This window comes from Sminthopsis crassicaudata, chromosome 3 (assembly GCF_048593235.1).
Source record: "Sminthopsis crassicaudata isolate SCR6 chromosome 3, ASM4859323v1, whole genome shotgun sequence".
Lineage (NCBI taxonomy): Eukaryota > Metazoa > Chordata > Mammalia > Dasyuromorphia > Dasyuridae > Sminthopsis > Sminthopsis crassicaudata.
Genome location: NC_133619.1, coordinates 225,181,814 through 225,203,424, shown reverse-complemented (window position 1 = coordinate 225,203,424; position 21,611 = coordinate 225,181,814). Strand labels below are relative to the sequence as shown.

Here is a 21,611-nt window from a genome sequence, read left to right as displayed (position 1 = left end):
TATCTTCAAAAGTTTTAAAATTATCGTTTTAAATGTATTGTGGCATTCTTCTTTTAACTATGTGGCCACTTTTGTTACTTTTCTTTATCAATAGCTTTTTATTTTAAAAATATATTCAAAGATAGTTTTCAGTATCTCCTGCTTTCTTTTGATTTAGAACATAAGGTGATCATGCCTTCCTTGACTTTTCAGGAAGGGAGATGAAAACACCAAAGGAAATGGGAAATCAAATCAGATTAGTGAGTTTCTGAAAAGCTCACTCTTAAAACAGGTATACATAAATCCATCAATATGGGAGGTATTACACATAATTACATACCTTACATAACCATATAGCAATATAACATAGGCTAGAAGTGATATAACAAATAACATGAATCAACATCAGGAATTATACATATCCATAAGTCCTAGATATAGTCCAAAAGGAATCTATTGTTCATTACTTCATGTGCCAGGAATCCAATAATTCTTGTAAGCTTTGAAGTACTGTAATAGTCTCATCTTGTGTTAGGGAATCCAGTGATTCCTGCTGGTTTTCAAATCCTGCAACAGTTTTTATCAACAACTTTTCATTTCAAGAAATCCAATGATTCCTTCTGGTTTTCAAGTCCTGCAACAGTCTCATTATCAGCCATGCTCTTTCAGTATCAGATGTTTCTTAGATCTTCTCCTTTGTTTTGAGGTTTCTCTCCTTTTGTCTCTTTCCAGGTGCTCATTGCCACCTATCTGTTTCCTTCTCTGTCTGTAAAAATACAAGCAAACCTTCTCTCCCAGGCAGTTAACCTATATAGTCCCTTCTATTTACTACTTTTGGGGTTTCTCCTCATTACCTGGCAATTATATCAAAACTATTTGCACTGGACACTGCCCTGTTGGTTTAAAAAAGCCTATATTCTCCCCAGTTGTAATCCCTTTCTGCCATGTGATTGCTTTTCGGCTGATTGATCACATCAGAGCCCTGACTTTCTAAAGATTCTCTGGGTGTAAATTCAGCTGCCATCATGCCCCACCTATCTTTTGTGTGGTTTCTTGGTACCGGGCCCTGACTCTCATTTCCCTGGATCAATCTACATTCTGAGGCCCAGTGGAAACCCTTGTGGCATTTTGGACACAGGGTTTTGGGTCTTCTCTCACCCTGTCCTCTCACTCTATCTCTATATCTACACTAAGCTCTAAGATGTCTTAACTTTTCCACATTGAAAACATTGACGGTTTTCTCTAGAAGTCCCTTGCCAAGAGGAACCTTGTCTTCCCATGTTCAGCATGATCTAGGTAAAATAAGCATTTGTGCTCACTGTAGCACAGCATCTTATGATCTCCTCTAAAGGAGCATCTTCATGTAGTCCCTATATAATTCTTCTGCAAATCTCATTGGCATTTTCCTTAGCCAGATGTCTGGTCATTATTTCTGTAGCTGCATTTTCTCCAATGGTTTCTGTGACAGCAGTTTGCAAACATCCCACAAAATCCACAAAGAGATCATTGGGACCTTGCTCTATTTTTGTGAAGGCTTCCCCTCAATCTTTTTGTCTGGGGAGGGAACCCCAAGCTTTTTGCAGCCTTAGAAATTTGCTCATACACTGGTATGGGATAATAAATCTGTGCTGAATTCTCTGCATACTGACTTTCACCTGCTAGTTGGTCAAAAGTGATTTATATATTATCTTCTGTTTGCCTATTCCATCTAGCTTGAATCCTACATAATTAATGATACTCTGAAAGCCACAGTTTTGTCCAGGTTCTAAATATATTCTTGCGACTTCCGGCCAAGATGGCGGCGTGGAGGCAGACAGCTGCTTGAGCTCCTCGTTTTCTCTCAGAACTTACTTCATGACAAGCCTCTGACTTAATGCTTGACCCAGAAAGAAATCCACAAATTATCACCAAGAGAAGACATCCTTGAAAGTCGCCAGAAAAGGTCTGTGTTTGTTCGGGGGAGGGTCAATCAGACTGGGCGCAGACTGAGGGCAGACAGCCAGAGCAAGACAGGCAGCTCACACAGCTCAGACCGGAGGGGGAGGGGTGTGATCTCTGTCGTTTTTGTGAAAGGGCTTTTGCCCCAGTGTGGATGCTCCGTCTTGGCAGCAAGCCAGGAGTGGTGGAGAGGGTGTAAACACTGGAGGTGAAGATTAAAACCCCAGAAAGCCAGCGTCTCTCAGAGCCCGGCCACCCCCAACCCCCACCTGGACTGACTCGGTGCGTTCTCGGAGCCTCAGAGCGCAGACTCAGTACAGTCATTGCTGTTCTGTTAGTGGCTCTCTGCTGCCCTACCCCCAGTCTGTAGAGGAAGCCCATTAATACCATCCAGCCCTATCCCCCGCAAAACAGACCAATTGTTTCTCTTGTCAGTTTGTTTTCTTTGATTCCTACTCTGACAAAATGAACAAAAAATTCAAAAGGGCTCTAACCATTGACAGCTTCTGTGTGGAGAGGGAGCAGACTTCAAATGCTGAAGAGACTAGGAACAGACTGTCCCCAGATGTATCCCCTGGGAGGGATATAAGCTGCTCCTCAATACAAAAGAACCTCATAGAGGAAATCAAAAAGGCTCTCACAAGAGAGCTGGAAGAGAAATGGGAAAAGGAAAGGGAAGCTTGGCAAGAGAGCCTGGAGAAGTCATCCCATGCATTCAAAGACAGAGTGGATAAAGAAATCAAATCATTGAGAAACAAGATTAGTGAGCTGGAAAAGGTAAACAACTCCAAGGAAAACAGGATTAGAGAGCTGGAAAAAGAAATCAGCTCTCTAAAAAATACAATGGAAAAAAATTCCATAGATGATAAAAACTCAATTGGACAATTACAAAGAGATATAAAAAAAGTGAGTGAAGAAAATACATCATTGAAAATTAGACTGGAACAAGTAGAAATGAATGACTCAAGGAGAAACCAAGAGGGAGTCAAGCAAAACCAGAGAAATGAGACAATTGAAAAGACTGTCAAGTACCTTACCAGAAAGACAACAGACCTGGAAAACAGATCCAGGAGAGACAATTTGAGAATAATCGGACTCCCTGAAAAATGGGAGGAAAAAAAGAGCTTGGACACCATTTTCGAGGAAATTATCAAAGAGAACTGCCCAGACGTTCTGGAAACAGAGGGTAAAATAGACATTGAGAAAATTCATCGATCACCTACTGAAAGGGACCCTAAAATCAAAACGCCAAGAAATATAGTGGCCAAGTTCAAGAACCATCAGACAAAGGAAAAGATATTGGAAGCTGCTAGAAAAAAACAATTCAGATATGGAGGATCCACAATAAGGATAACACAGGATCTAGCAGCGTCCACATTAAAAGAACGCAGGGCCTGGAACATGATATTCCGAAAGGCTAAGGAACTTGGTATGCAGCCAAGAGTGACTTACCCAGCAAGAATGAGCATCATTTTCCAGGGAAGAAGATGGACATTTAACGAAATAAATGAATTCCATCTATTTTTGATGAAAAAACCAGACCTACATAAAAGGTTTGATCTTCAAATACAGAACTCAAGAGACTTCTAAAAAAGGTAAAAAGAAATCTTGAGAACTATACTTCTGTCAAAAAAAATATGTAAAGAACATATGTACAATTTGTCTTAGACACTAGAGGTGGAAAGGAGATTATATCATAAAAAAGTATAAAGTGGTGGTACTACATCTCATGAAGAGGCAAAGGTAACCTATTATATCTGAGAGAAAGAAAGGAGGGAGATGAACATAGCGTGTATCAATAGACATATTCGATTTATGGTGAAACTTCTTCCACTTCATTGAAAAGTGAAAGGGAAGGAGTAAGCTAAGGGGAAGGGAATACAGTAATTTCGAGGAAAAGGGATAAAATAAGGGGAGGATCTTTAAGGTGGGGGAGGGATCCTAAAAAGGGAGGGCTGTGAAAAGCAAGTGGTCTTTACCAGTTTAATACTGGATAGGAGGGTAAAAGGGAAGGAAAGGGGAAAAGCATAAGCAGGGGTTAATAGGATGGCAAGCAATATAGAATTAGTCCTTCTAACCATAAATGTGAATGGGGCAAACTGCCTCATAAAGAGGAAGCAGTTAGCAGACTGGATTAAAAGTCAGAATCCTACTATATGTTGTTTACAGGAAACACACCTGAAACAGGATGAGACATTCAAACTAAAAGTAAAAGGGTGGAGCAGAATCTATTATGCTTCAGGCAAAACCAAAAAAGCAGGAGTAGCCATCCTCATCTCAGATCAAGCAAAAACAAAAATTGATCTAATTAAAAGAGATAAGGAAGGGCATTATATCCTGCTAAAGGGAAGCATCAATAGTGAAGCAGTATCAATATTAAACATGTATGCACCAAGTGGTGCAGCATCTAAATTCTTAAAAGAGAAATTAAGAGAGCTGCAAGAGGAAATAGATAGCAAAACTATAATAGCGGGAGATCTCAACCTTGCACTATCAGAATTAGATAAATCAAACCACAAAATAAATAAGAAAGAAGTCAAAGAGGTAAATAGAATACTAGAAAAGTTTGATATGATAGATCTTTGGCGAAAGCTAAATGGAGACAGAAAGGAATATACTTTCTTCTCAGCAGTTCATGGAACCTATACAAAAATTGATCATATACTAGGGCATAAAAACCTCAAAATCAAATGCAGTAAGGCAGAAATAGTAAATGCATCCTTTTCAGACCATAATGCAATCAAAATAACATTTAATAAAAAGCCAGGGGAAAATAGACCAAAAAATAATTGGAAACTAAATAATCTTATATTAAAGAATGATTGGGTAAAACAGCAAATCATAGACATAATTAATAACTTCACCCAAGAAAATGACAATAATGAGACATCATACCAAAATGTGTGGGATACAGCCAAAGCAGTAATTAGGGGAAGTTTTATATCTCTACAGGCCTACTTGCATAAAATAGAGAAAGAGAGGGCCAACGAATTGGGTTTACAACTAAAATTGCTAGAAAAGGAACAAATTAAAAACCCCCAGACAAACACAAAACTTGAAATTCAAAAAATAAAAGGTGAGATTAATAAAATTGAAAGTAAAAAAACTATTGAATTAATTAATAAAACTAAGAGTTGGTTTTATGAAAAAACCAACAAAATAGACAAACCCTTAGTAAACCTGATTAAAAAAAGGAAAGAGAAAAAGCAAATTGATAGTCTTGAAAATGAAAAGGGTGAACTCACCACTAATGAAGAGGAAATTAGAACAATAGTTAGGAGCTACTTTGCTCAACTTTATGCCGATAAATTTGATAACTTAAATGAAATGGAAGAATACCTTCAAAAATATAGCTTGCCCAGATTAACAGAGGAAGAAGTAAGTAGTCTAAATAGTCCCATCTCAGAAAAAGAAATAGACCAAGCTATTAACCAACTTCCTAAGAAAAAGTCCCCAGGACCAGATGGATTTACAGGTGAATTCTACCAAACATTTAAAGAACAACTAACTCCAATGCTATGTAAACTATTTGAAAAAATAGGGATTGAAGGAGTCCTACCAAATTCCTTCTATGACACAGACATGGTACTGATACTTAAACCAGGTAGATCGAAAACTGAGAAAGAAAACTATAGACCAATTTCCTTAATGAATATTGATGCTAAAATCTTAAATAAGATATTAGCAAATAGACTTCAGAAAATCATCCCCAGAATAATACACTATGACCAAGTGGGATTTATACCAGGAATGCAGGGCTGGTTTAATATTAGGAAAACTATTAGTATAATTGACCATATTAATAATCAAATTAATAAAAACCATATGATCATCTCAATAGATGCAGAAAAGGCATTTGATAAAATCCAACATCCATTCCTACTAAAAACGCTTGAGAGTATAGGAATAAATGGACTATTCCTTAAAATAATAAGGAGCATATATTTAAAACCTTCAGTAAACATCATATGTAATGGTGATAAACTAGAACCTTTCCCTGTTAGATCAGGAGTGAAACAAGGTTGCCCACTATCACCATTACTATTCAATATAGTACTAGAAACTCTAGCCTTGGCAATAAGAGCCGAGAAAGAGATCCAAGGAATTAGAGTAGGAAATGAAGAAATCAAATTGTCACTTTTCGCAGATGACATGATGGTATACTTAGAGAACCCCAAAGACTCTGCTAAAAAGCTATTAGAAATAATTCAGAATTTTAGCAAAGTTGCAGGGTACAAAATAAATCCACATAAATCCTCAGGATTTTTATACATTACCAACACAATCCAACAGCAAGAGATACAAAGAGAAATTCCATTCAAAATAACAGTCGATAGTATCAAATATTTGGGAATATATCTACCAAAGGAGAGTCAGGAATTATATGAGCAAAATTACAAAACACTTGCCACAAAAATAAAGTCAGATTTAAATAATTGGAAAGACATTCAATGTTCTTGGATAGGCCGAGCGAATATAATAAAGATGACAATACTCCCCAAACTAATCTATTTATTTAGTGCTATACCAATCAGACTCCCAAGAAACTATTTTAATGACCTAGAAAAAATAACAACAAAATTCATATGGAAGAATAAAAGGTCGAGAATTGCAAGGGAACTAATGAAAAAAAAGTCAGAGGAAGGTGGTCTAAGTGTACCTGATTTAAAGCTATATTATAAAGCAACAGTCACCAAAACCATTTGGTATTGGCTAAGAAATAGACTAGTTGATCAGTGGCATAGGTTAGGTTCACAGGACAAGATAGTGAATAAAAATAGCAATCTAATCTTTGACAAACCCAAAGATCCCAAATTTTGGGATAAGAATTCATTATTTGACAAAAACTGCTGGGAAAACTGGAAATTAGTATGGCAGAAACTAGGCATGGACCCACATTTAACACCACATACTAAGATTAGATCAAAATGGGTCCAAGATTTAGGCATAAAGAACGAAATCATAAATAAATTGGAGGAACATGGGATGGTTTACCTCTCAGACTTGTGGAGGAGGAAGGAGTTTGTGTCCAAGGGAGAACAAGAGACCATTATTGATCACAAAATAGAACATTTTGATTACACCAAATTAAAAAGTTTCTGCACAAACAAAACTAATGCAAACAAGATTAGAAGGGAAGTAACAAATTGGGAAAAAATTTTTACAGTTAAAGGTTCTGATAAAGGCCTCATCTCCAAAATATACAGAGAATTGACTTTAATCTATAAGAAATCAAGCCATTCTCCAATTGATAAATGGTCAAAGGATATGAACAGACAATTTTCAGATGATGAAATTAAAACTATTTCCACTCATATGAAAGAGTGTTCCAAATCACTATTGATCAGAGAAATGCAAATTAAGACAACTCTGAGGTATCATTACACACCTGTCAGATTGGCTAAGATGACAGGAACAAATAACGATGAATGTTGGAGGGGCTGTGGGAAAACTGGGACACTGATGCATTGTTGGTGGAGTTGTGAAAGAATCCAACCATTCTGGAGAGCAATCTGGAATTATGCCCAAAAAGTTATCAAAATGTGCATACCCTTTGACCCAGCCATACTACTACTGGGCTTATACCCCAAGGAACTACTAGAGAAGGGAAAGGGTCCTGTATGTGCCAAAATGTTTGTGGCAGCCCTTTTCATAGTGGCTAGAAGCTGGAAGATGAATGGATGTCCATCAATTGGAGAATGGTTGGGTAAACTATGGTATATGAATGTTATGGAATATTATTGTTCTATAAGAAATGACCAACAGGAGAAATATAGAGAGGCTTGGAGAGACTTACATCAACTGATGCTGAGTGAAACGAGCAGAACCAGAAGATCATTATACACTTCAACAATGATACTGTACGAGGATGTATGCTGATGGAAGTGGATTTCTTCAACATAGAGAAGAGCTAATCCAATTCCAATTGATTAATGATGGAAAGAACCAGCTACATCCAGAAAAGGAACAATGGGAAATGAATGTAAACTGTTATTTTTACCTTCTGAATCCAATTCTTCCTGTGCAACAAAAAATTCGGTTCTACACACATATATTGTATCTAAATTATACTGTTATATATTTAACATATATAAGACTGCCTGCCATCTGGGGGAGGGGTTTGGGGGAGGAAGGGAAAAAATCTGAATAGAAGTAAGTGCAAGGGATAATGTTGTAAAAAATTACCCATGCATATGTACTGTCAAAAAATGTTATAATTATAAAATAAAATAAAAATAAAAAAAAAAATAAATAAATAAATATATTCTTGCTATGGATTTCCAATAACTCGGCCAAATTATCTAGTAACATCTTAACATAAGATGATGTAGCCATAAAGAGTGCAACCTTTTTTCAAATCCTTAATTTTTTCCTAATTTCTCCCCCTTTTCCTTCTCCCTCCACCCATGAAGGGTTAATTGAGGGAGGTAGATCAGGGAATTGGAAATGATCTAATTTCTCCTACTGTAAATTCTTATCTGATTCTTCATCCTTTTCACCTAGTTTAGTTGGCACTTCTCCCTCCTGTTCTTTCTTATTTTTCCTTATTCTGTAACTTATATAATTTCCTAAAGCCAGTTGTATTAAATTGTACGTATTAAGTATGTCTTTGGAAATTGAGTCAGGTTCATTTTTATTGTAGTATTGACAAAGTTGCTCTCCTACTAGTTTCCACTCCTCTAGATCTAATCCTTTTTCCACTGAGAACCAAGGAGATGTGTTCTATATAGTTTCTAAAAATTCAGTGATCTGCTCCAAAATTATAATCAAACCTTGGCTTTTCATAACCCTGACAATGCTCTCTACGCATATTCCTTGAAGAAAAACAGAAGGCTGTTTTCTAAACATCTGTCCCATTTTAGCTGAAATACTATTTTAGCCCTTTAACAAAGTTTCCTTGTTGGACTCATCCTAATTTTTGGATTTTCTCAACTTTTCCACTGAAATCAGGATTGTGTCTGCCCCACATTGGGCACCAAAGTGTAATGTTCTCTTCTGTAAAGTATAATGTTCTCCGGGAGCAGGTTTCTTGGGGAGCTTCTGGAGGCAGCCTTAGTTTCAGTTCAGTTCAATCACCCCAAATGCAGCCAAGAGTTAAAGTCCAAAACCTTTTATTTTTTCCTTCAAAGTCTTGTCTCTTTTCTTGGGCCCAGTTAGCTTTATTAGAGGCCTATCTCTCTCCTTGGTTCCGAGAGCTCTCTCTGAATGTCTCCAACCAGTACAAAGGTAGAATGAATTTTCTCTGCCTCTGAGAGTGAGATTGTGGGCTTCTGACTTGTGAATCTCCTGGAAGTCCAAGAGTGGGCTTGTCCTTTATTGGGCTTGTGAACTCCTCCTTATATATGCTCTCTAAAGGTGTGAAGTCTAATGTGTGAACTTCTTTAAAGGTGTGTACTCCTTTAAAGGTGTTAACTAAGTATATAAGCATTACCACCTTGTTTCAAGTTCTGGCCCATAACAAATATCCATCCTTGCAAAACCTTGTGTTCCAAATTTTTCTCCCTCCCTTTCCTCTACTCCCTACTCTAGATAACAAGTAATCTAATATATACATATTTCCACATTCATCATACTACACAAGAAAAATCAGATCAAAAAGGGAAAAAAAGTGAAGGAATACAAAAACTTTGCTTTTTTTCTGAATCAAGTTTTATTCAACTATAGAAAGACACCCAAATAAATTATTTTATGTGTAATTTTACACTATGTATTGAGGCATATGTGCATATTCATTCATAACTAAGCCACCCTGTGCTGAGTGACCTGCAAGATGTAGGCAGTTAAGTGAAAAGTAGATAGAGTACCAAGCCTGGAATCAGGAATATTCATCTTTCTGAATTCAAATCTAGCTTCAGATACTTACTAGCTGTATAACCCTGAGAAAGTCATTTAACTGTTTATTTCAATTTCTCCTCTGTAAAATGAAATGGAGAAGGAAATTAGAAAAACTACTCTAATATCTTTGCCAAAAAAATCCCAAATAGAATCCTAAAAAGTTAGACGTGAAGTGACTGAATACCTGTAAGATGCTATGTAAGGTAGAAAAGAAGCATAATAGCACCTCAGAACACATCTGGAAACTTGTAACTAGCTATATAACATTGGGGACTTCATTTTACTTTTCTCAACTTATTTTCCTATGTCTAAAATGTGGGAGTTGAGCTACTTCAATAGTGTCCAACTAGAATAGAAATAGATCTTCACTACTGACATTGACTTAGAAAACCACAAATTAATCTTATTTATATTTTCTTGTATTTTTATTTGTTGTGTTAAATATTTCCCAATTACATTTTAATCTGGTTCTCCCATGTTTTTGGACCACATGACTTCAACTTTGTTTGCCAGAAAGAACAATGATGTATGTATGTCTTACAAACTTTGAAGGGTGGTCCTATGTGAGTGGTTCACCTATACTGACAGCCCAGTTTACTTAATTTCACAAGATCTGACTTCTGGGTCTGATCCCACTTCATTCCCCTTAGATTCAAGTGGTAATAAAAATAGCTTTCTCAAGGCTGAGTGTTGATAATTCAGGAAATGGGGGAGGAAAGAAGGGAGAAAGGATAATTCCAAAGGTAAATTTTACCTTAAGTTTTTGACCAGGATAAGATCTGCCCCTTTCTCTATCTTTGGTCAAGTGCCAGTATGTACCAGTTATTGAATTAGAAATTTGGGCTACAATAGAAACAATCTCTGTCCTCAAGGAACATACATGACTATGTTTAAGCTACTTAATAAATCCCAGTGACTTCCTATGGCTTTCAGAATCAAATACAACCTCTAATTGACATTCAAAGTCTTGCATAATGTATTGTACCCTCCCCAACTGATATACCTTTCCAGTCTTCTTAGATGTATTCTTCTCCATGTATTTTTCTTTTTTAAAATCTGCTTTTCCTCAATAATATTTTATTTTTCTAAATACATGTAAAGATAGTTTTCAACATTTATTTTTGTAAGATGGTGTGTTCCAAATTTTTTTCTCCCTCCTTTCCTTACCTCCCATCTCCCCAAAAGTGCAAGCATTACTTTTAAACATATTTCTATATTTGTCACCTTTGTGTATTTTTCTTTTTCTTTTTTTTTAAATAAAGCTCTTTATTTTCAAAACATTCATGGATAATATGACAGCATTGGCCCTTGCATAGCCTCGTGTTTCAGATTTTCTCCTTCTTCCTCCCTGCCTCTTCCCCTAGATGGTAAATAATTCAATATATGTTAAACATATTAAATCCAATATGTATAAACATAATTATAAAATTCTCTTGTTGCACAAGAGAAATCAGATTAAAAAAAAAAAAAGAAAGTAGATGAGTAAGAAAACAAAATGCAAGTGAACAAGAAAGAGTGAAAATGTTATGTTGTGATCTACACTCAGGTCCCACAGTTCTCTCTCTGGGTGTAGATAGCTCTCTTCATCACAAGATCATTGGAACTGGCATCAATCATCTTACTGTTGGAAAGAGTCACATTCATCAGAATTGATCATCGTATGGCAAATTGATTTTGTTGATGTTGTCATGTACAATAATCTCCTGGTTCTGCTCATTTCACTTAGTATCAGTTCATGGAGGTCTTTCCAGGCCTCTCTAAAATCATCATCCTGATCATTTCTTTTAGAACAATAATATTCCATAGCATTCATATACCATAATTTATTTAGCTATTCTCCACTATTCATCTCCCACTAATATAGTTTTGTTGTCTATTTCTTCTTGCATCTCTCTTAACTTCTCCTCTAGGAATTTAGATGCTATACCACTTGGTGCATATATGTTTAGTATTGATATTGCTTCATTATTTATGGTACCTTTAGCAAAATATAGTTTCCTTTCTTATCTTTTTAAATTAGATCTATCTTTGCTTTTACTTGAACTGAGATCAGGATTGCTGCTCCTGCTTTTTAAACTTTACCTGAAGTATAATAGATTCTGCTCCAACCCTTTACCTTCACTCTGTATGTATGCTTTAAATGTATTTCTTGTAAACAACATATTGTAGGATTCTGGCTTTTAATCTACAGTCTGCTATCCACTTCTGTTTCATGAAAGAATTCATCCTATTAACATTCACAGTTTAAATAACTAATTTTGTATTTTCTGCCATCTTATTTATCCTAAGTTATGCTTTTCTCTTCCCTTTCCCCTTCCTCCTCCTCCCCTGTATTTTGCTTTTGATGACTACTTTCCTCAAACAGTCCTCCCCCTTTAAAGCCCCTACCCATTTTTTTATACCTTTCCCCTAATACTTATGTTTTCCCTTCTATTAGTCTTTCCTTTTCTTTTCCCCCTTTCCCTCCCACTTCTCTATAAGATAAGACAAGTTTTTCTGTGATATCAAATATGCCGGGTATTCTCTCTTAGAGCCAAATCTGATGAGAGTAAGATTCACACAATGGTTATCCCCCTCCCTTCTTTCCCTCAATTATAAGGTTTTCTTTGCCTCTTCATGAGATGTAATTTCCTTTATTTTACCTCCTTTTCCTTCTTTTTCCAGTATAATCCCCTTTCCACCTCTAATTTCTTTTTCATATTATTATAACAAAATCAAATTATATTTGTATGCTTTAAGTATACCCATAACAGAAATATAGTTTTTAAGAGTTCTTTCCTTTTTTTTTTTTACCTTTTTATGCTTCTCTTGAGTTCTGTGTTTGGAGATCAAATTTTTTTGTTCATTTCTGGTCTTTTAATTAGAAATAGGTGAAATTCACCTATATCATTGAATGTCCAAATTCTTCCCTTAAAGATAATGCTCAATTTAGCTGAGTATCTTATTCTTGGTTGTAATCCAAATTCCTTTGCCTTTTGGAATATCATATTCCAGGCCCTTCAATCCTTTAAAGTGGAAGCTACTAGGTCCTGTGTTAACCTAATTGTGGCTTCTTGGTATTTAAATTATTTATTTCTGGCTGCTTGCAATATCTTTTCCTTGGTGCAATAATTCTGAAACATAGCCTTTCCTAATTCCTTGAGGATTTAATTTTGGGGTCTCTGAAAGAGGCGATTGGTGAATTCTTTCAATGGCCATTTTGCCTTCTGATTCTAAAATATCAGGCAGCTTTATAATTTCCTGTAAGATAATGTCTGTGCCGGACCATCTGTGCATACTATTCTAGACTGTCAGGACCATACATACCAGTCTTTGAGATATCCCTGGATACACAAGAAGACAAGCCGATCTTGAGATGCAAAACAGTCTTTCTTTATTGGTAATCTCAGCAAGAGTTAGCAGGAAGCAAAAGCAAGAGAGTGCAAGAGCAAATGTATGTATATGTGCCTGCATCTTTCTCTGAGTTTGACTCAAAGCTAGCTATTTATACTTATTCTCTCCTGGGATTTTTCCATGCCTAGCCCACTCTACTGCATAGATGGATCCACGGAAAGGAAACACCTGGAGTAAGTGTTGCATCCTAGGTGAAGATTTAGCAAAAGAGTATACTCCTCACTATCTCAAGGGACCTCGTAGCACTTCCTTTAACAACTATAAGACACAACCTCCTGTCTCAGAGGCCAAGCCCCTTTTTAACTTCCAGGCCCATCCTACCAGGTGATATGGAATACATGGCAGTTCTGAGAAAGAGAGAAACATCCCTAACAAATTTCTAAGTTTTTATTTTTTTCTTCATGGCTTTCAGGAAGTCCAATAATCCTTAGATTGCCTCTCCTAGAGCTATTTTCCAGGTCAATTGTTTTTCCTAGGAGATATTTCATATTTTCTTCTATTTTTTTTTCATTTTTTTTTTGTTTTTGTTTGACAGATTCTTCAAGTCTTATTGAGTCACTTGCTTCCATTTGTTTAATTCTAATTTTTAGTGCATTATTTTCTTAAGTTATCTTTTTTAGCTCCTTTTGTAATTGCCCAATTGAATTTTTTTGTTCATTGCATTCATTTTCCATTTCACAAATTTTGTGTTTCAGTGAATTGATGTCTTTTTCATATCTCTTTTGTAGGGTACTATATGCTTTTTCCATTCTTTCTTGGAATGATCTCATTTCCTTTCCCCATTTTTTTCTTCTAACTTTCTTTTAAGATACTTTATGGAACATTCCAAGAAAGCCTTGTGAAATGGGGACCAGCTCATGTCTCTCTTTGGGGCTTCATATGAGTTGCTTTGCCTTTAGGAACCTCAGGATTTGAGGTCTGTTCTTCTCTTTCCCCATAAAAGCTATCTATGGTGAAAGTTCTTTTTGGCTTTTTGTTCATTTTTTTTTTTTTTTAAGCTTGAGGTCTGTTTAATGCAAAGAACTGACAGCTTCTTTGCCCTGGGGCAGTTCTGTTGATTGATTTCCAGTGCTGAGTAATGGCAGCTAGGTCCAGCATTCTTATAAGGCTCAGTGGTTTACAATTTGCCTTTTATAGCAAATCTACCAAATCACTTGCTTGCAACCAGGGCAGAGTAGTCTAAGAGGCTCATAGAAGATTCCCAGATGTGTGGAAGCTGCAATGCTCTAACTCCCCACCTCAGCTTCTTGCCGGGTCTCCTCGTGCTGCCGTCTGGGCTCAGCAGCAGGCTCAGTTCTTCTGCCTGTTTGAAACAGACCTGTTCTGAAGTTCTTCCAAGGTATTTTCTTCTGGAAATGTGTTGTACTCCAAATACTTATGGATTCTTTGATTCTAAAACCAGTTTAGAGGCTTAATCTGCTTTTGGTTTGAGAGAAGGTCACAGAAAGTCATGTCTGTCTGCTCTTTTCCATCTTGCCTCTGCCCACTTCATGTATTTTTCAATCCTAACAAAATGTTCCCTTTTTTAATTCCAAGCATTTTTCTTTGACTTACTTTATCTAAAATGTACTCCCTGCTCATCTTCAACCTATTGGCTTTTCTGACTGCCTTTAAATACCAACTAAATACCCATTTTCTACAGGAATCCTTTCTCAACCCTTCTTAATTCTAATACTTGCCCATATTTTGATTATTTCCTTTTTTTTCCTATATGTGGCTTGTTAGCATGTATTTGCTTGCTTATTGTCTCCCCTCTTCTAAGTTTTCTCACCATCCCATTCCAGTGTTGATGCCAATGTGTTTGCACAAATTTTCCTTCACAGGCCTATTTTTCTAGATTTATTGTACTTCGCATACTCTAAAGTTCAGCCAAACTTGCTGTCTTGTTGTTCTTATCTTATCTCCCTCTCTGTGCCTTTGAGGGAAGTATCCCCCTTCCTAGGAAAGTATTCCTTTCTCATTTCCATCTTTAGAATCTCATTTCCTTGAAAGCTCAGCCTAAATAACATCTCTAACATGAGGCTTTTTCTATCCTCACTCCCTTCCCAACTACTAGGGCCTTGGTCCAAACAAAATTATCTGGTATTCTGTTCTTAATTACATGTAAGGATGGTCTCCCCCAATAGAATTTAACTTTCTTTGACCAGAGACTATTTCCTTTTTGTCTGTGTATTCCACAAATATTTAGAACAGTGTTCGTGATACTGTAGATGTTTGATGTTGAGTCATTGAATATCATACAATGGAGGGTAGTTCTCCATGATTTTCTTATCTTATAATAGAATTAATTTTCCCCCTTTCTACTCCACCTTGTGTGCTTTTGAATGTGTCCATGGTTGCACATGGGAGCAATTTAGAGGAAAGTAAGCAGTGCTTCTTCATCTCCCTGAGAGAGACTAGATGGCTCAAAGAAAAAACCAATAAAATTAAATTGAAACTAATCAACAGACTGAAGATAACAGTGAAATTGATTAGTTACTATGTAGGTCTGAGAAATTTAGAAAAGAACAGATTTCTTATATAGAAAGTTAAAGATGTTCTGCTTAGACCTGGAAACAGGAGAATAAAAGCATGTTGAGGAGATGTGCAAAAAACAAAATCCTTAACCAAGAATAGACTTTAAAGAGAGTTTAATAGAAATGGTCAAACAGAAAATCCAGTGAGATCCATCTCAAAATCTTGACTTTACATCCTATACATTTGTGAAAATAGCTTGCACACATAATCTTATAGCAATAAAAGTGCATACAGTAAAATAGTTACTGAAGAAATTGAAGAAATGAAGAGAGAAGCTTAGTGGTCCTTTGCACGCTTGCGCGCGTGCACATACACACACACACACACACACACATGCCCATAGACATTGGAACCTCTTCTGTCATCTCATAGAATTATTAGATCTTTCCTTTATTTGTGCCTTTATTCCTCCCACTTCTGGTTCCCCTTCTTCTGAATAAATAGATGGTAGTTGAATTAAATGACAGAAGGGAAAAATTGGGTAGGGATGTAGACATGTTACTAAAACTGTAGCTACAAAAGATAGTTCTAAATTCTTTGGGATAGTACTCAAAGGAGCAAGCTAGCAGCCAGCCAACTATGAAATCACATAAGAGTTCTCAATTCTTAACATTTTCTTCAAGATGCTACATAAATAATAAAGTGAATTTCCCAACATGACCAGTAGTAATCATGGGTCCCCAACTTTTTACAATTAGATGGTTGTCTGATTGAAAAGGAATTATTTCTACTTATGTTTTACACAAAGCCAATATCCATACCTTTTGAGTCCTCAGCTTTCTTTTCCTGCCAGATTTTCCCTAGGAAGCATATTCTTTACAAGGCCCAAAATTCTAAAAATGTCTGGTAAGATTTGCTGTTCTCATGGTTTATTGCAGCCTGCCAAACAAATCCACAGGATATGCTTCAAATATCTGTGAATTGTGCCATTCTAATAATGTCACCATTGTACAATGTCCTTTTAAAAATTGTTTTTTCTCATTATGTTTTATGATTTTTCCCATCTTTTTCTTTCATTTGCTCATGATAATTCATGTTTTTTCCCCTTTCTTTGTGTGTTTGTGTTATACTTGCTGTCTTTGCCTCCATTATTCCCAGGTTACAGTATAGCCATGAAACACCCAGTCACTTGGCTGATGAGCATGCACTGATAGCTTCATATGTGTCACGTCTACAGCATTGTGCACGGTCAGTGTTTGAATGGCAATTGGGTTTATGAAGGGGAGGGAGGTCTTCTTTTTCATGGAATTGCCAACTGAAAAACAAGTCACTGTGGTCTTTATTAAGAAACTTTATCAGTACTATATCATAGATCCTCGAGAAAAAGCATAGCATGCACTCCCCAGTCTACCCTTCCTCAGGCTTCTTTGTCTTCCTTTCCTCAACTTTGTCTAAAAGGATGATACACAACTTAAGACATTATCTCCTAGTGCTTCTTTTTTTCCTATGTTTTTCCTATAGAAGAATCCATAGAAGTAATCTCTTCCATTTTTAAAAAATGTCCTTTTTTTTTTTTTAAAAACCATAGAAGCAGTCAATTCCATTGGTTTTGTGTCCTACCTATCTCTAAAGTTTCATAAATCTGAGGGGAGAATTCCCATATCTTTAGGAGAAAAATATGATTTGGTCATTGGTGATTGTGACTCAAAGAAGTATCAGTGATTAAGAGCCCAGGATTTGAAGTCTGCAACTGATGGGCATTTCAGCCCTGCCATTTATTATCTGTGTGATGCTGGGTGTTTACTTTAGCTTCTCAGTCTTCAGTTTCTTTTTACAAAAGAAACTTCACAGGGTTCTTGTGAGGAAGTGTTTTTTAAACAATGTTGTTCTTTATATATATGTCAACTATTATTATTTTATCCATATAGGAAATATCTACTGTGAGCTCTGACCCAAACTTTATGCTTACTAAGAACAAGATTTCACTGTTCTCCTTGAAGAAAAGAAAATCCTTGCTATCCATTGGTCCAGGACAATTACAGAATTATAGAATAGTGACCTGAGGCTCTTGCCTAAGCTCGGAAGGATTTGTGAAGGTTTTTGCCAGGGTCTTTAACTTTGATGGCCAGTGAATATAGGGTATATGAAAAAGGATCTGCTGGCCAGAAATCTTAGGGAATTCAGGTTGCAAATAGGAACTGCTTCAATTCTTATGGAGATATGGAGCTGTGTCCAAGAAACAAGACTAAGAATTCAACATGATGATTTCTAGAAGGGATTCAAGTTTCTATGTAGTATTATAAAAATAAGAAACTCTATGCAATAGAATATTTCCTTCCAAAATAGAATAATAATTACAAGGTTATTGCAAGATACTAAATTGTCAAAGAAAAAAGGCAATAATACTTACTTAAGGCAAGAAAGTGAATTATTGCAGATTTTTAACAGATTTTTATATCAATGTTTAATTAGTTAGAAAATTAAATTAATGCCAAAGAAATTAAAAAATAGCGTGGTTAATCGCTTGAACAATATTACTGAAACAACTTTGATTCTAAATGACATCCAAAGACAAATGAATTCAACATTAATCAAATCCCTATTACTATAATAGGAATAATCTAGAAAGAGTGAAGAGGAATTAAGAAAGACTTACAACCTCACTTTTTTTATATCCAGGATCTTCTTCTTGCTGTTTTCTCAACTTCTGCTATCTATTTCTGTCATCTCAATATATTGAACAGGTTAAGAAATTATTTTGAAACATTATTTTTCCCTTTTCCAAGTCTTTAAAATTTGCTTTGGCCCAGAATATTTCTTGTTGACTTTTAGTCTTCTCTTCAACAGTTACTTCTGCCATCACTTTATATTAGCTCCTGCAATTATCAAAAGCTACCATCAGGTGATGATAATATTTTGATTCTGACAACTCACAAAACAAAACTACCAGTGATCTTTTCTCCTTCCTATCAAAGAGAAAAAGTAGGGAGAGTATCCTTGCATTTTTTCTTTGATATTAATTATCTTGCAGTAAACTTGTGGTCATTATTCTGAACTTTGGTTATTCTACTGTACTATATATGACTATTCTACCATAGTGCTGATCTACCTGATCTGATTCTACCATAGAGGGTTTTGATATGATTTAGATTCACCCCATATGTATCTTTGTAGTCCCTTTTTTAAAAGAGTCCCTTACAGAGGCTTATTTTCTAGTGATTTGTATCTTTTACCTGCAAGTAGATTTTCTTGCAAAAATATTTTCCGTTCAAGGAGTTCTATATTAATCCCTTCTGATGAACTAGTAAGAAAGGAGATCTAGTTATCATTAGTCTTCATTTCTAAAGTAGATATAAAAAGAGCCTTATCCAAAAGCCATTTTCAAATACCAAGTTGTATGGCAAGGACTTTCCTATGTGTTATATAAAGACAATTAGCTAGACATAGTCTTTAATAGTCTGAGACATATAATACCTATATGGATGAAACAACAGGGATCTTAACTTGATTGTGAAGTAACTTTGCTTAACACTTTAATAGAAAGGCATTTGAGGTACATTTTTGGGGAGAGATTGAAGAATAGCAAAAAATAATACATTTTTAAAGATATTTTTAAGAAGACTCCAGTAAAGAAAATCACATTAAAATATTAATGACTCATTAGAATTGATGGAGAGGGTGCTTTTGGGGTAGAGAAAGAAGATTCAGAGAAGAAAAAGAAAGGTAAAAAAGAAAACAAGAGATATCTACTTCATTTTTTGCCGAAGAAGCATCCTCTATAATACCAGAGGTAAATGGCAGTTTTAAAACAGTAGAGAATCAAAAGCTGATGCTGAAAGAATTCATTAGCTTAGGCAGATTACTACTTAATCTTTTAATTTTTTCATACAGTTTCTTCTTGGTTTATGTGTTTTTTGGAACTCACTTATTTTAGGAGATTGATGTCCTCATTCTTTTTCAATATCTTGGTAAAATATTTCAATTTTTACAAATAGTAGGTCTTTTCTTTGTAAAATGACATAATCTTGTAACTTCATCACTGGTTACAGCAGTAAAATGTGTAAGTGAGAAGGAACCAAAGCACTTTTTAAATGGGACCTAAATACTTAGCCTAACAATTATCCCTAGAAGTCTTTTTTCTTTCCTCAAAAGAGCAACAATACCTGTTACCTAAACTTTCTTTTTAAAATTACAACCCTACTTTTAGAAGAATTTCTCTTCCCCTTTCTATAGAAAAATGCTCCAATTTTCCAAGAGGGAAAAAAAAGGTGAGGCATAATTAATGGATATCTATTGTCTTTTTATCTCTTTGTCAGTGTCCTGGACAGCCCAAGCCGACTAGATGAAGAACATAGGCTTATTGCCCGTTATGCTGCCCGGCTAGCTGCAGAGGCAGGCAATGTTGTAAGTAAATGGAAGATAACTGTTGAATAGCATGCACCAGTTTTCATTTGCCTTCATACTCCTTCTATCTCCCTTTACTAAAATTTTGCTTTCTAGGTAATGAGGGTGTTGACAAAACTCCAACGGGAAATGAGTTCCTGCATCCCCTAAACAAAAATGAGTTTCTCTTAAAAGTACCAAGATATATGTATCCTTGGTAGCTTCAAATACTTTTTAATAGCTTACCTTGTGAGGAAAAAGGTCTAGTAGTTAGTGGCCAAAGTGGAGAATACTACTACTAGTAGTGATAATAATAATAATAATTTCAACATTCAATGTTAACCTGGAAATAATTATTTTGTTGTAACATGCCCACTTAGGACTTCAGTATCCATTCTTTTTTTTTTTTAATTTTATAATTATAACATTTTTTGACAGTACATATGCATAGGTAATTTTTTTTTTTACAACATTATTCCTTGTACTCCCTTCTGTTCCGAATTTTCCCCCTCCTTTCTTCCACCCCCTCCCCTAGATGGCAGGCATTCCCATACATATTAAATATCTTATAGTATATCCTAGGTACAATATATATGTGCAGAACCAAATTTTGTTGTTGTTGTTGCAAAGAAAAAACTGTATTCGGAAGGTAAAAATAATCTGGGAAGAAAAACAAAAAAACAATGCTCACAGTTTACACTCATTTCCCAGTGTTTCTTTGCTGGGTGTAGCTGATTCTGTCCATCATTGATCAATTGGAATTGGATTAGCTCTTCTCTATGTTGAAGATATCCACTTCCATTAGAATACATCCTCATACAGGTCCCTTTCCCTTCTTTAGTATTTCCTTGGGATATAAGCCCAGTAGTAGCACTGCTGGGTCAAAGGGTATGCACACTTTGATAACTTTTTGGGCATAATTCCAGATTGCTCTCCAGAATGGTTGGATTCTTTCACAACTCCACCAACAATGCATCAGTGTCCCAGTTTTTCCACAGCCCCTCCAACATTCTTCGTTATTTGTTCCTGTCATTTGTTCCTGTCATCTTAGCCAATCTGACAAGTGTGTAGTGGTATCTCAGAGTTGTCTTAATTTGCATTTCTCTGATCAATAGTGATTTGGAACACTCTTTCATATGAGTGGAAATAGTTTTAATTTCATCATCTGAAAATTGCATGTTCATATCCTTTGACCATTTATCAGTTGGAGAATGGCTTGATTTCTTATAAATTAAAGTCAATTCTCTGTATATTTTGGAGATGAGGCCTTTTTCAGAACCTTTAACTGTAAAAGTGTTTTCCCAATTTGTTACTTCCCTTCTAATCTTGTTTGCATTAGTTTTGTTAGTACAAAACAGTATCCATTCTTTAAAATGCTAATATTCACACATTTGATTTTGAAGTCTTAAGAGTAAGTGTCTTAGTAAAAAAGAAACAAAAGACAATATCAAGAAATCCAAGAAAGTAAACAGGAGAAAGTTAGTGGTTGATAATGAGTTAAATCTAAAGACTTCATTTAGTCACACTTCTTCTGGTTTCCTTATAGAAAGTAAATGAGAATTCAGAAAGCATTTGGCTTTGATAAGAAAGAATACCCTCCTTTCTGCCAACAAAATATAGATGTA

The 21,611-nt window shown here is 35.6% G+C and overlaps 1 protein-coding gene across 22 annotated transcripts in view; it reads left to right on the top strand.

Moving 5' to 3' along the window:
• DTNB (dystrobrevin beta) overlaps window positions 1-21,611 on the top strand; it is a 366,632-nt gene that overhangs the window by 237,777 nt on the left and 107,244 nt on the right. For 17 of the 22 annotated variants that reach the window (XM_074300084.1, XM_074300076.1, XM_074300075.1 and 14 more), the window contains 2 exons: window positions 16,762-16,851; window positions 19,920-20,007. In XM_074300084.1, coding sequence (XP_074156185.1) covers window positions 16,762-16,851; window positions 19,920-20,007 — 178 coding nt within the window. The remainder of the gene's footprint in view (window positions 1-16,761; window positions 16,852-19,919; window positions 20,008-21,611) is intronic. The other 5 variants (XM_074300091.1, XM_074300083.1, XM_074300093.1 and 2 more) reach the window with 1 other exon arrangement.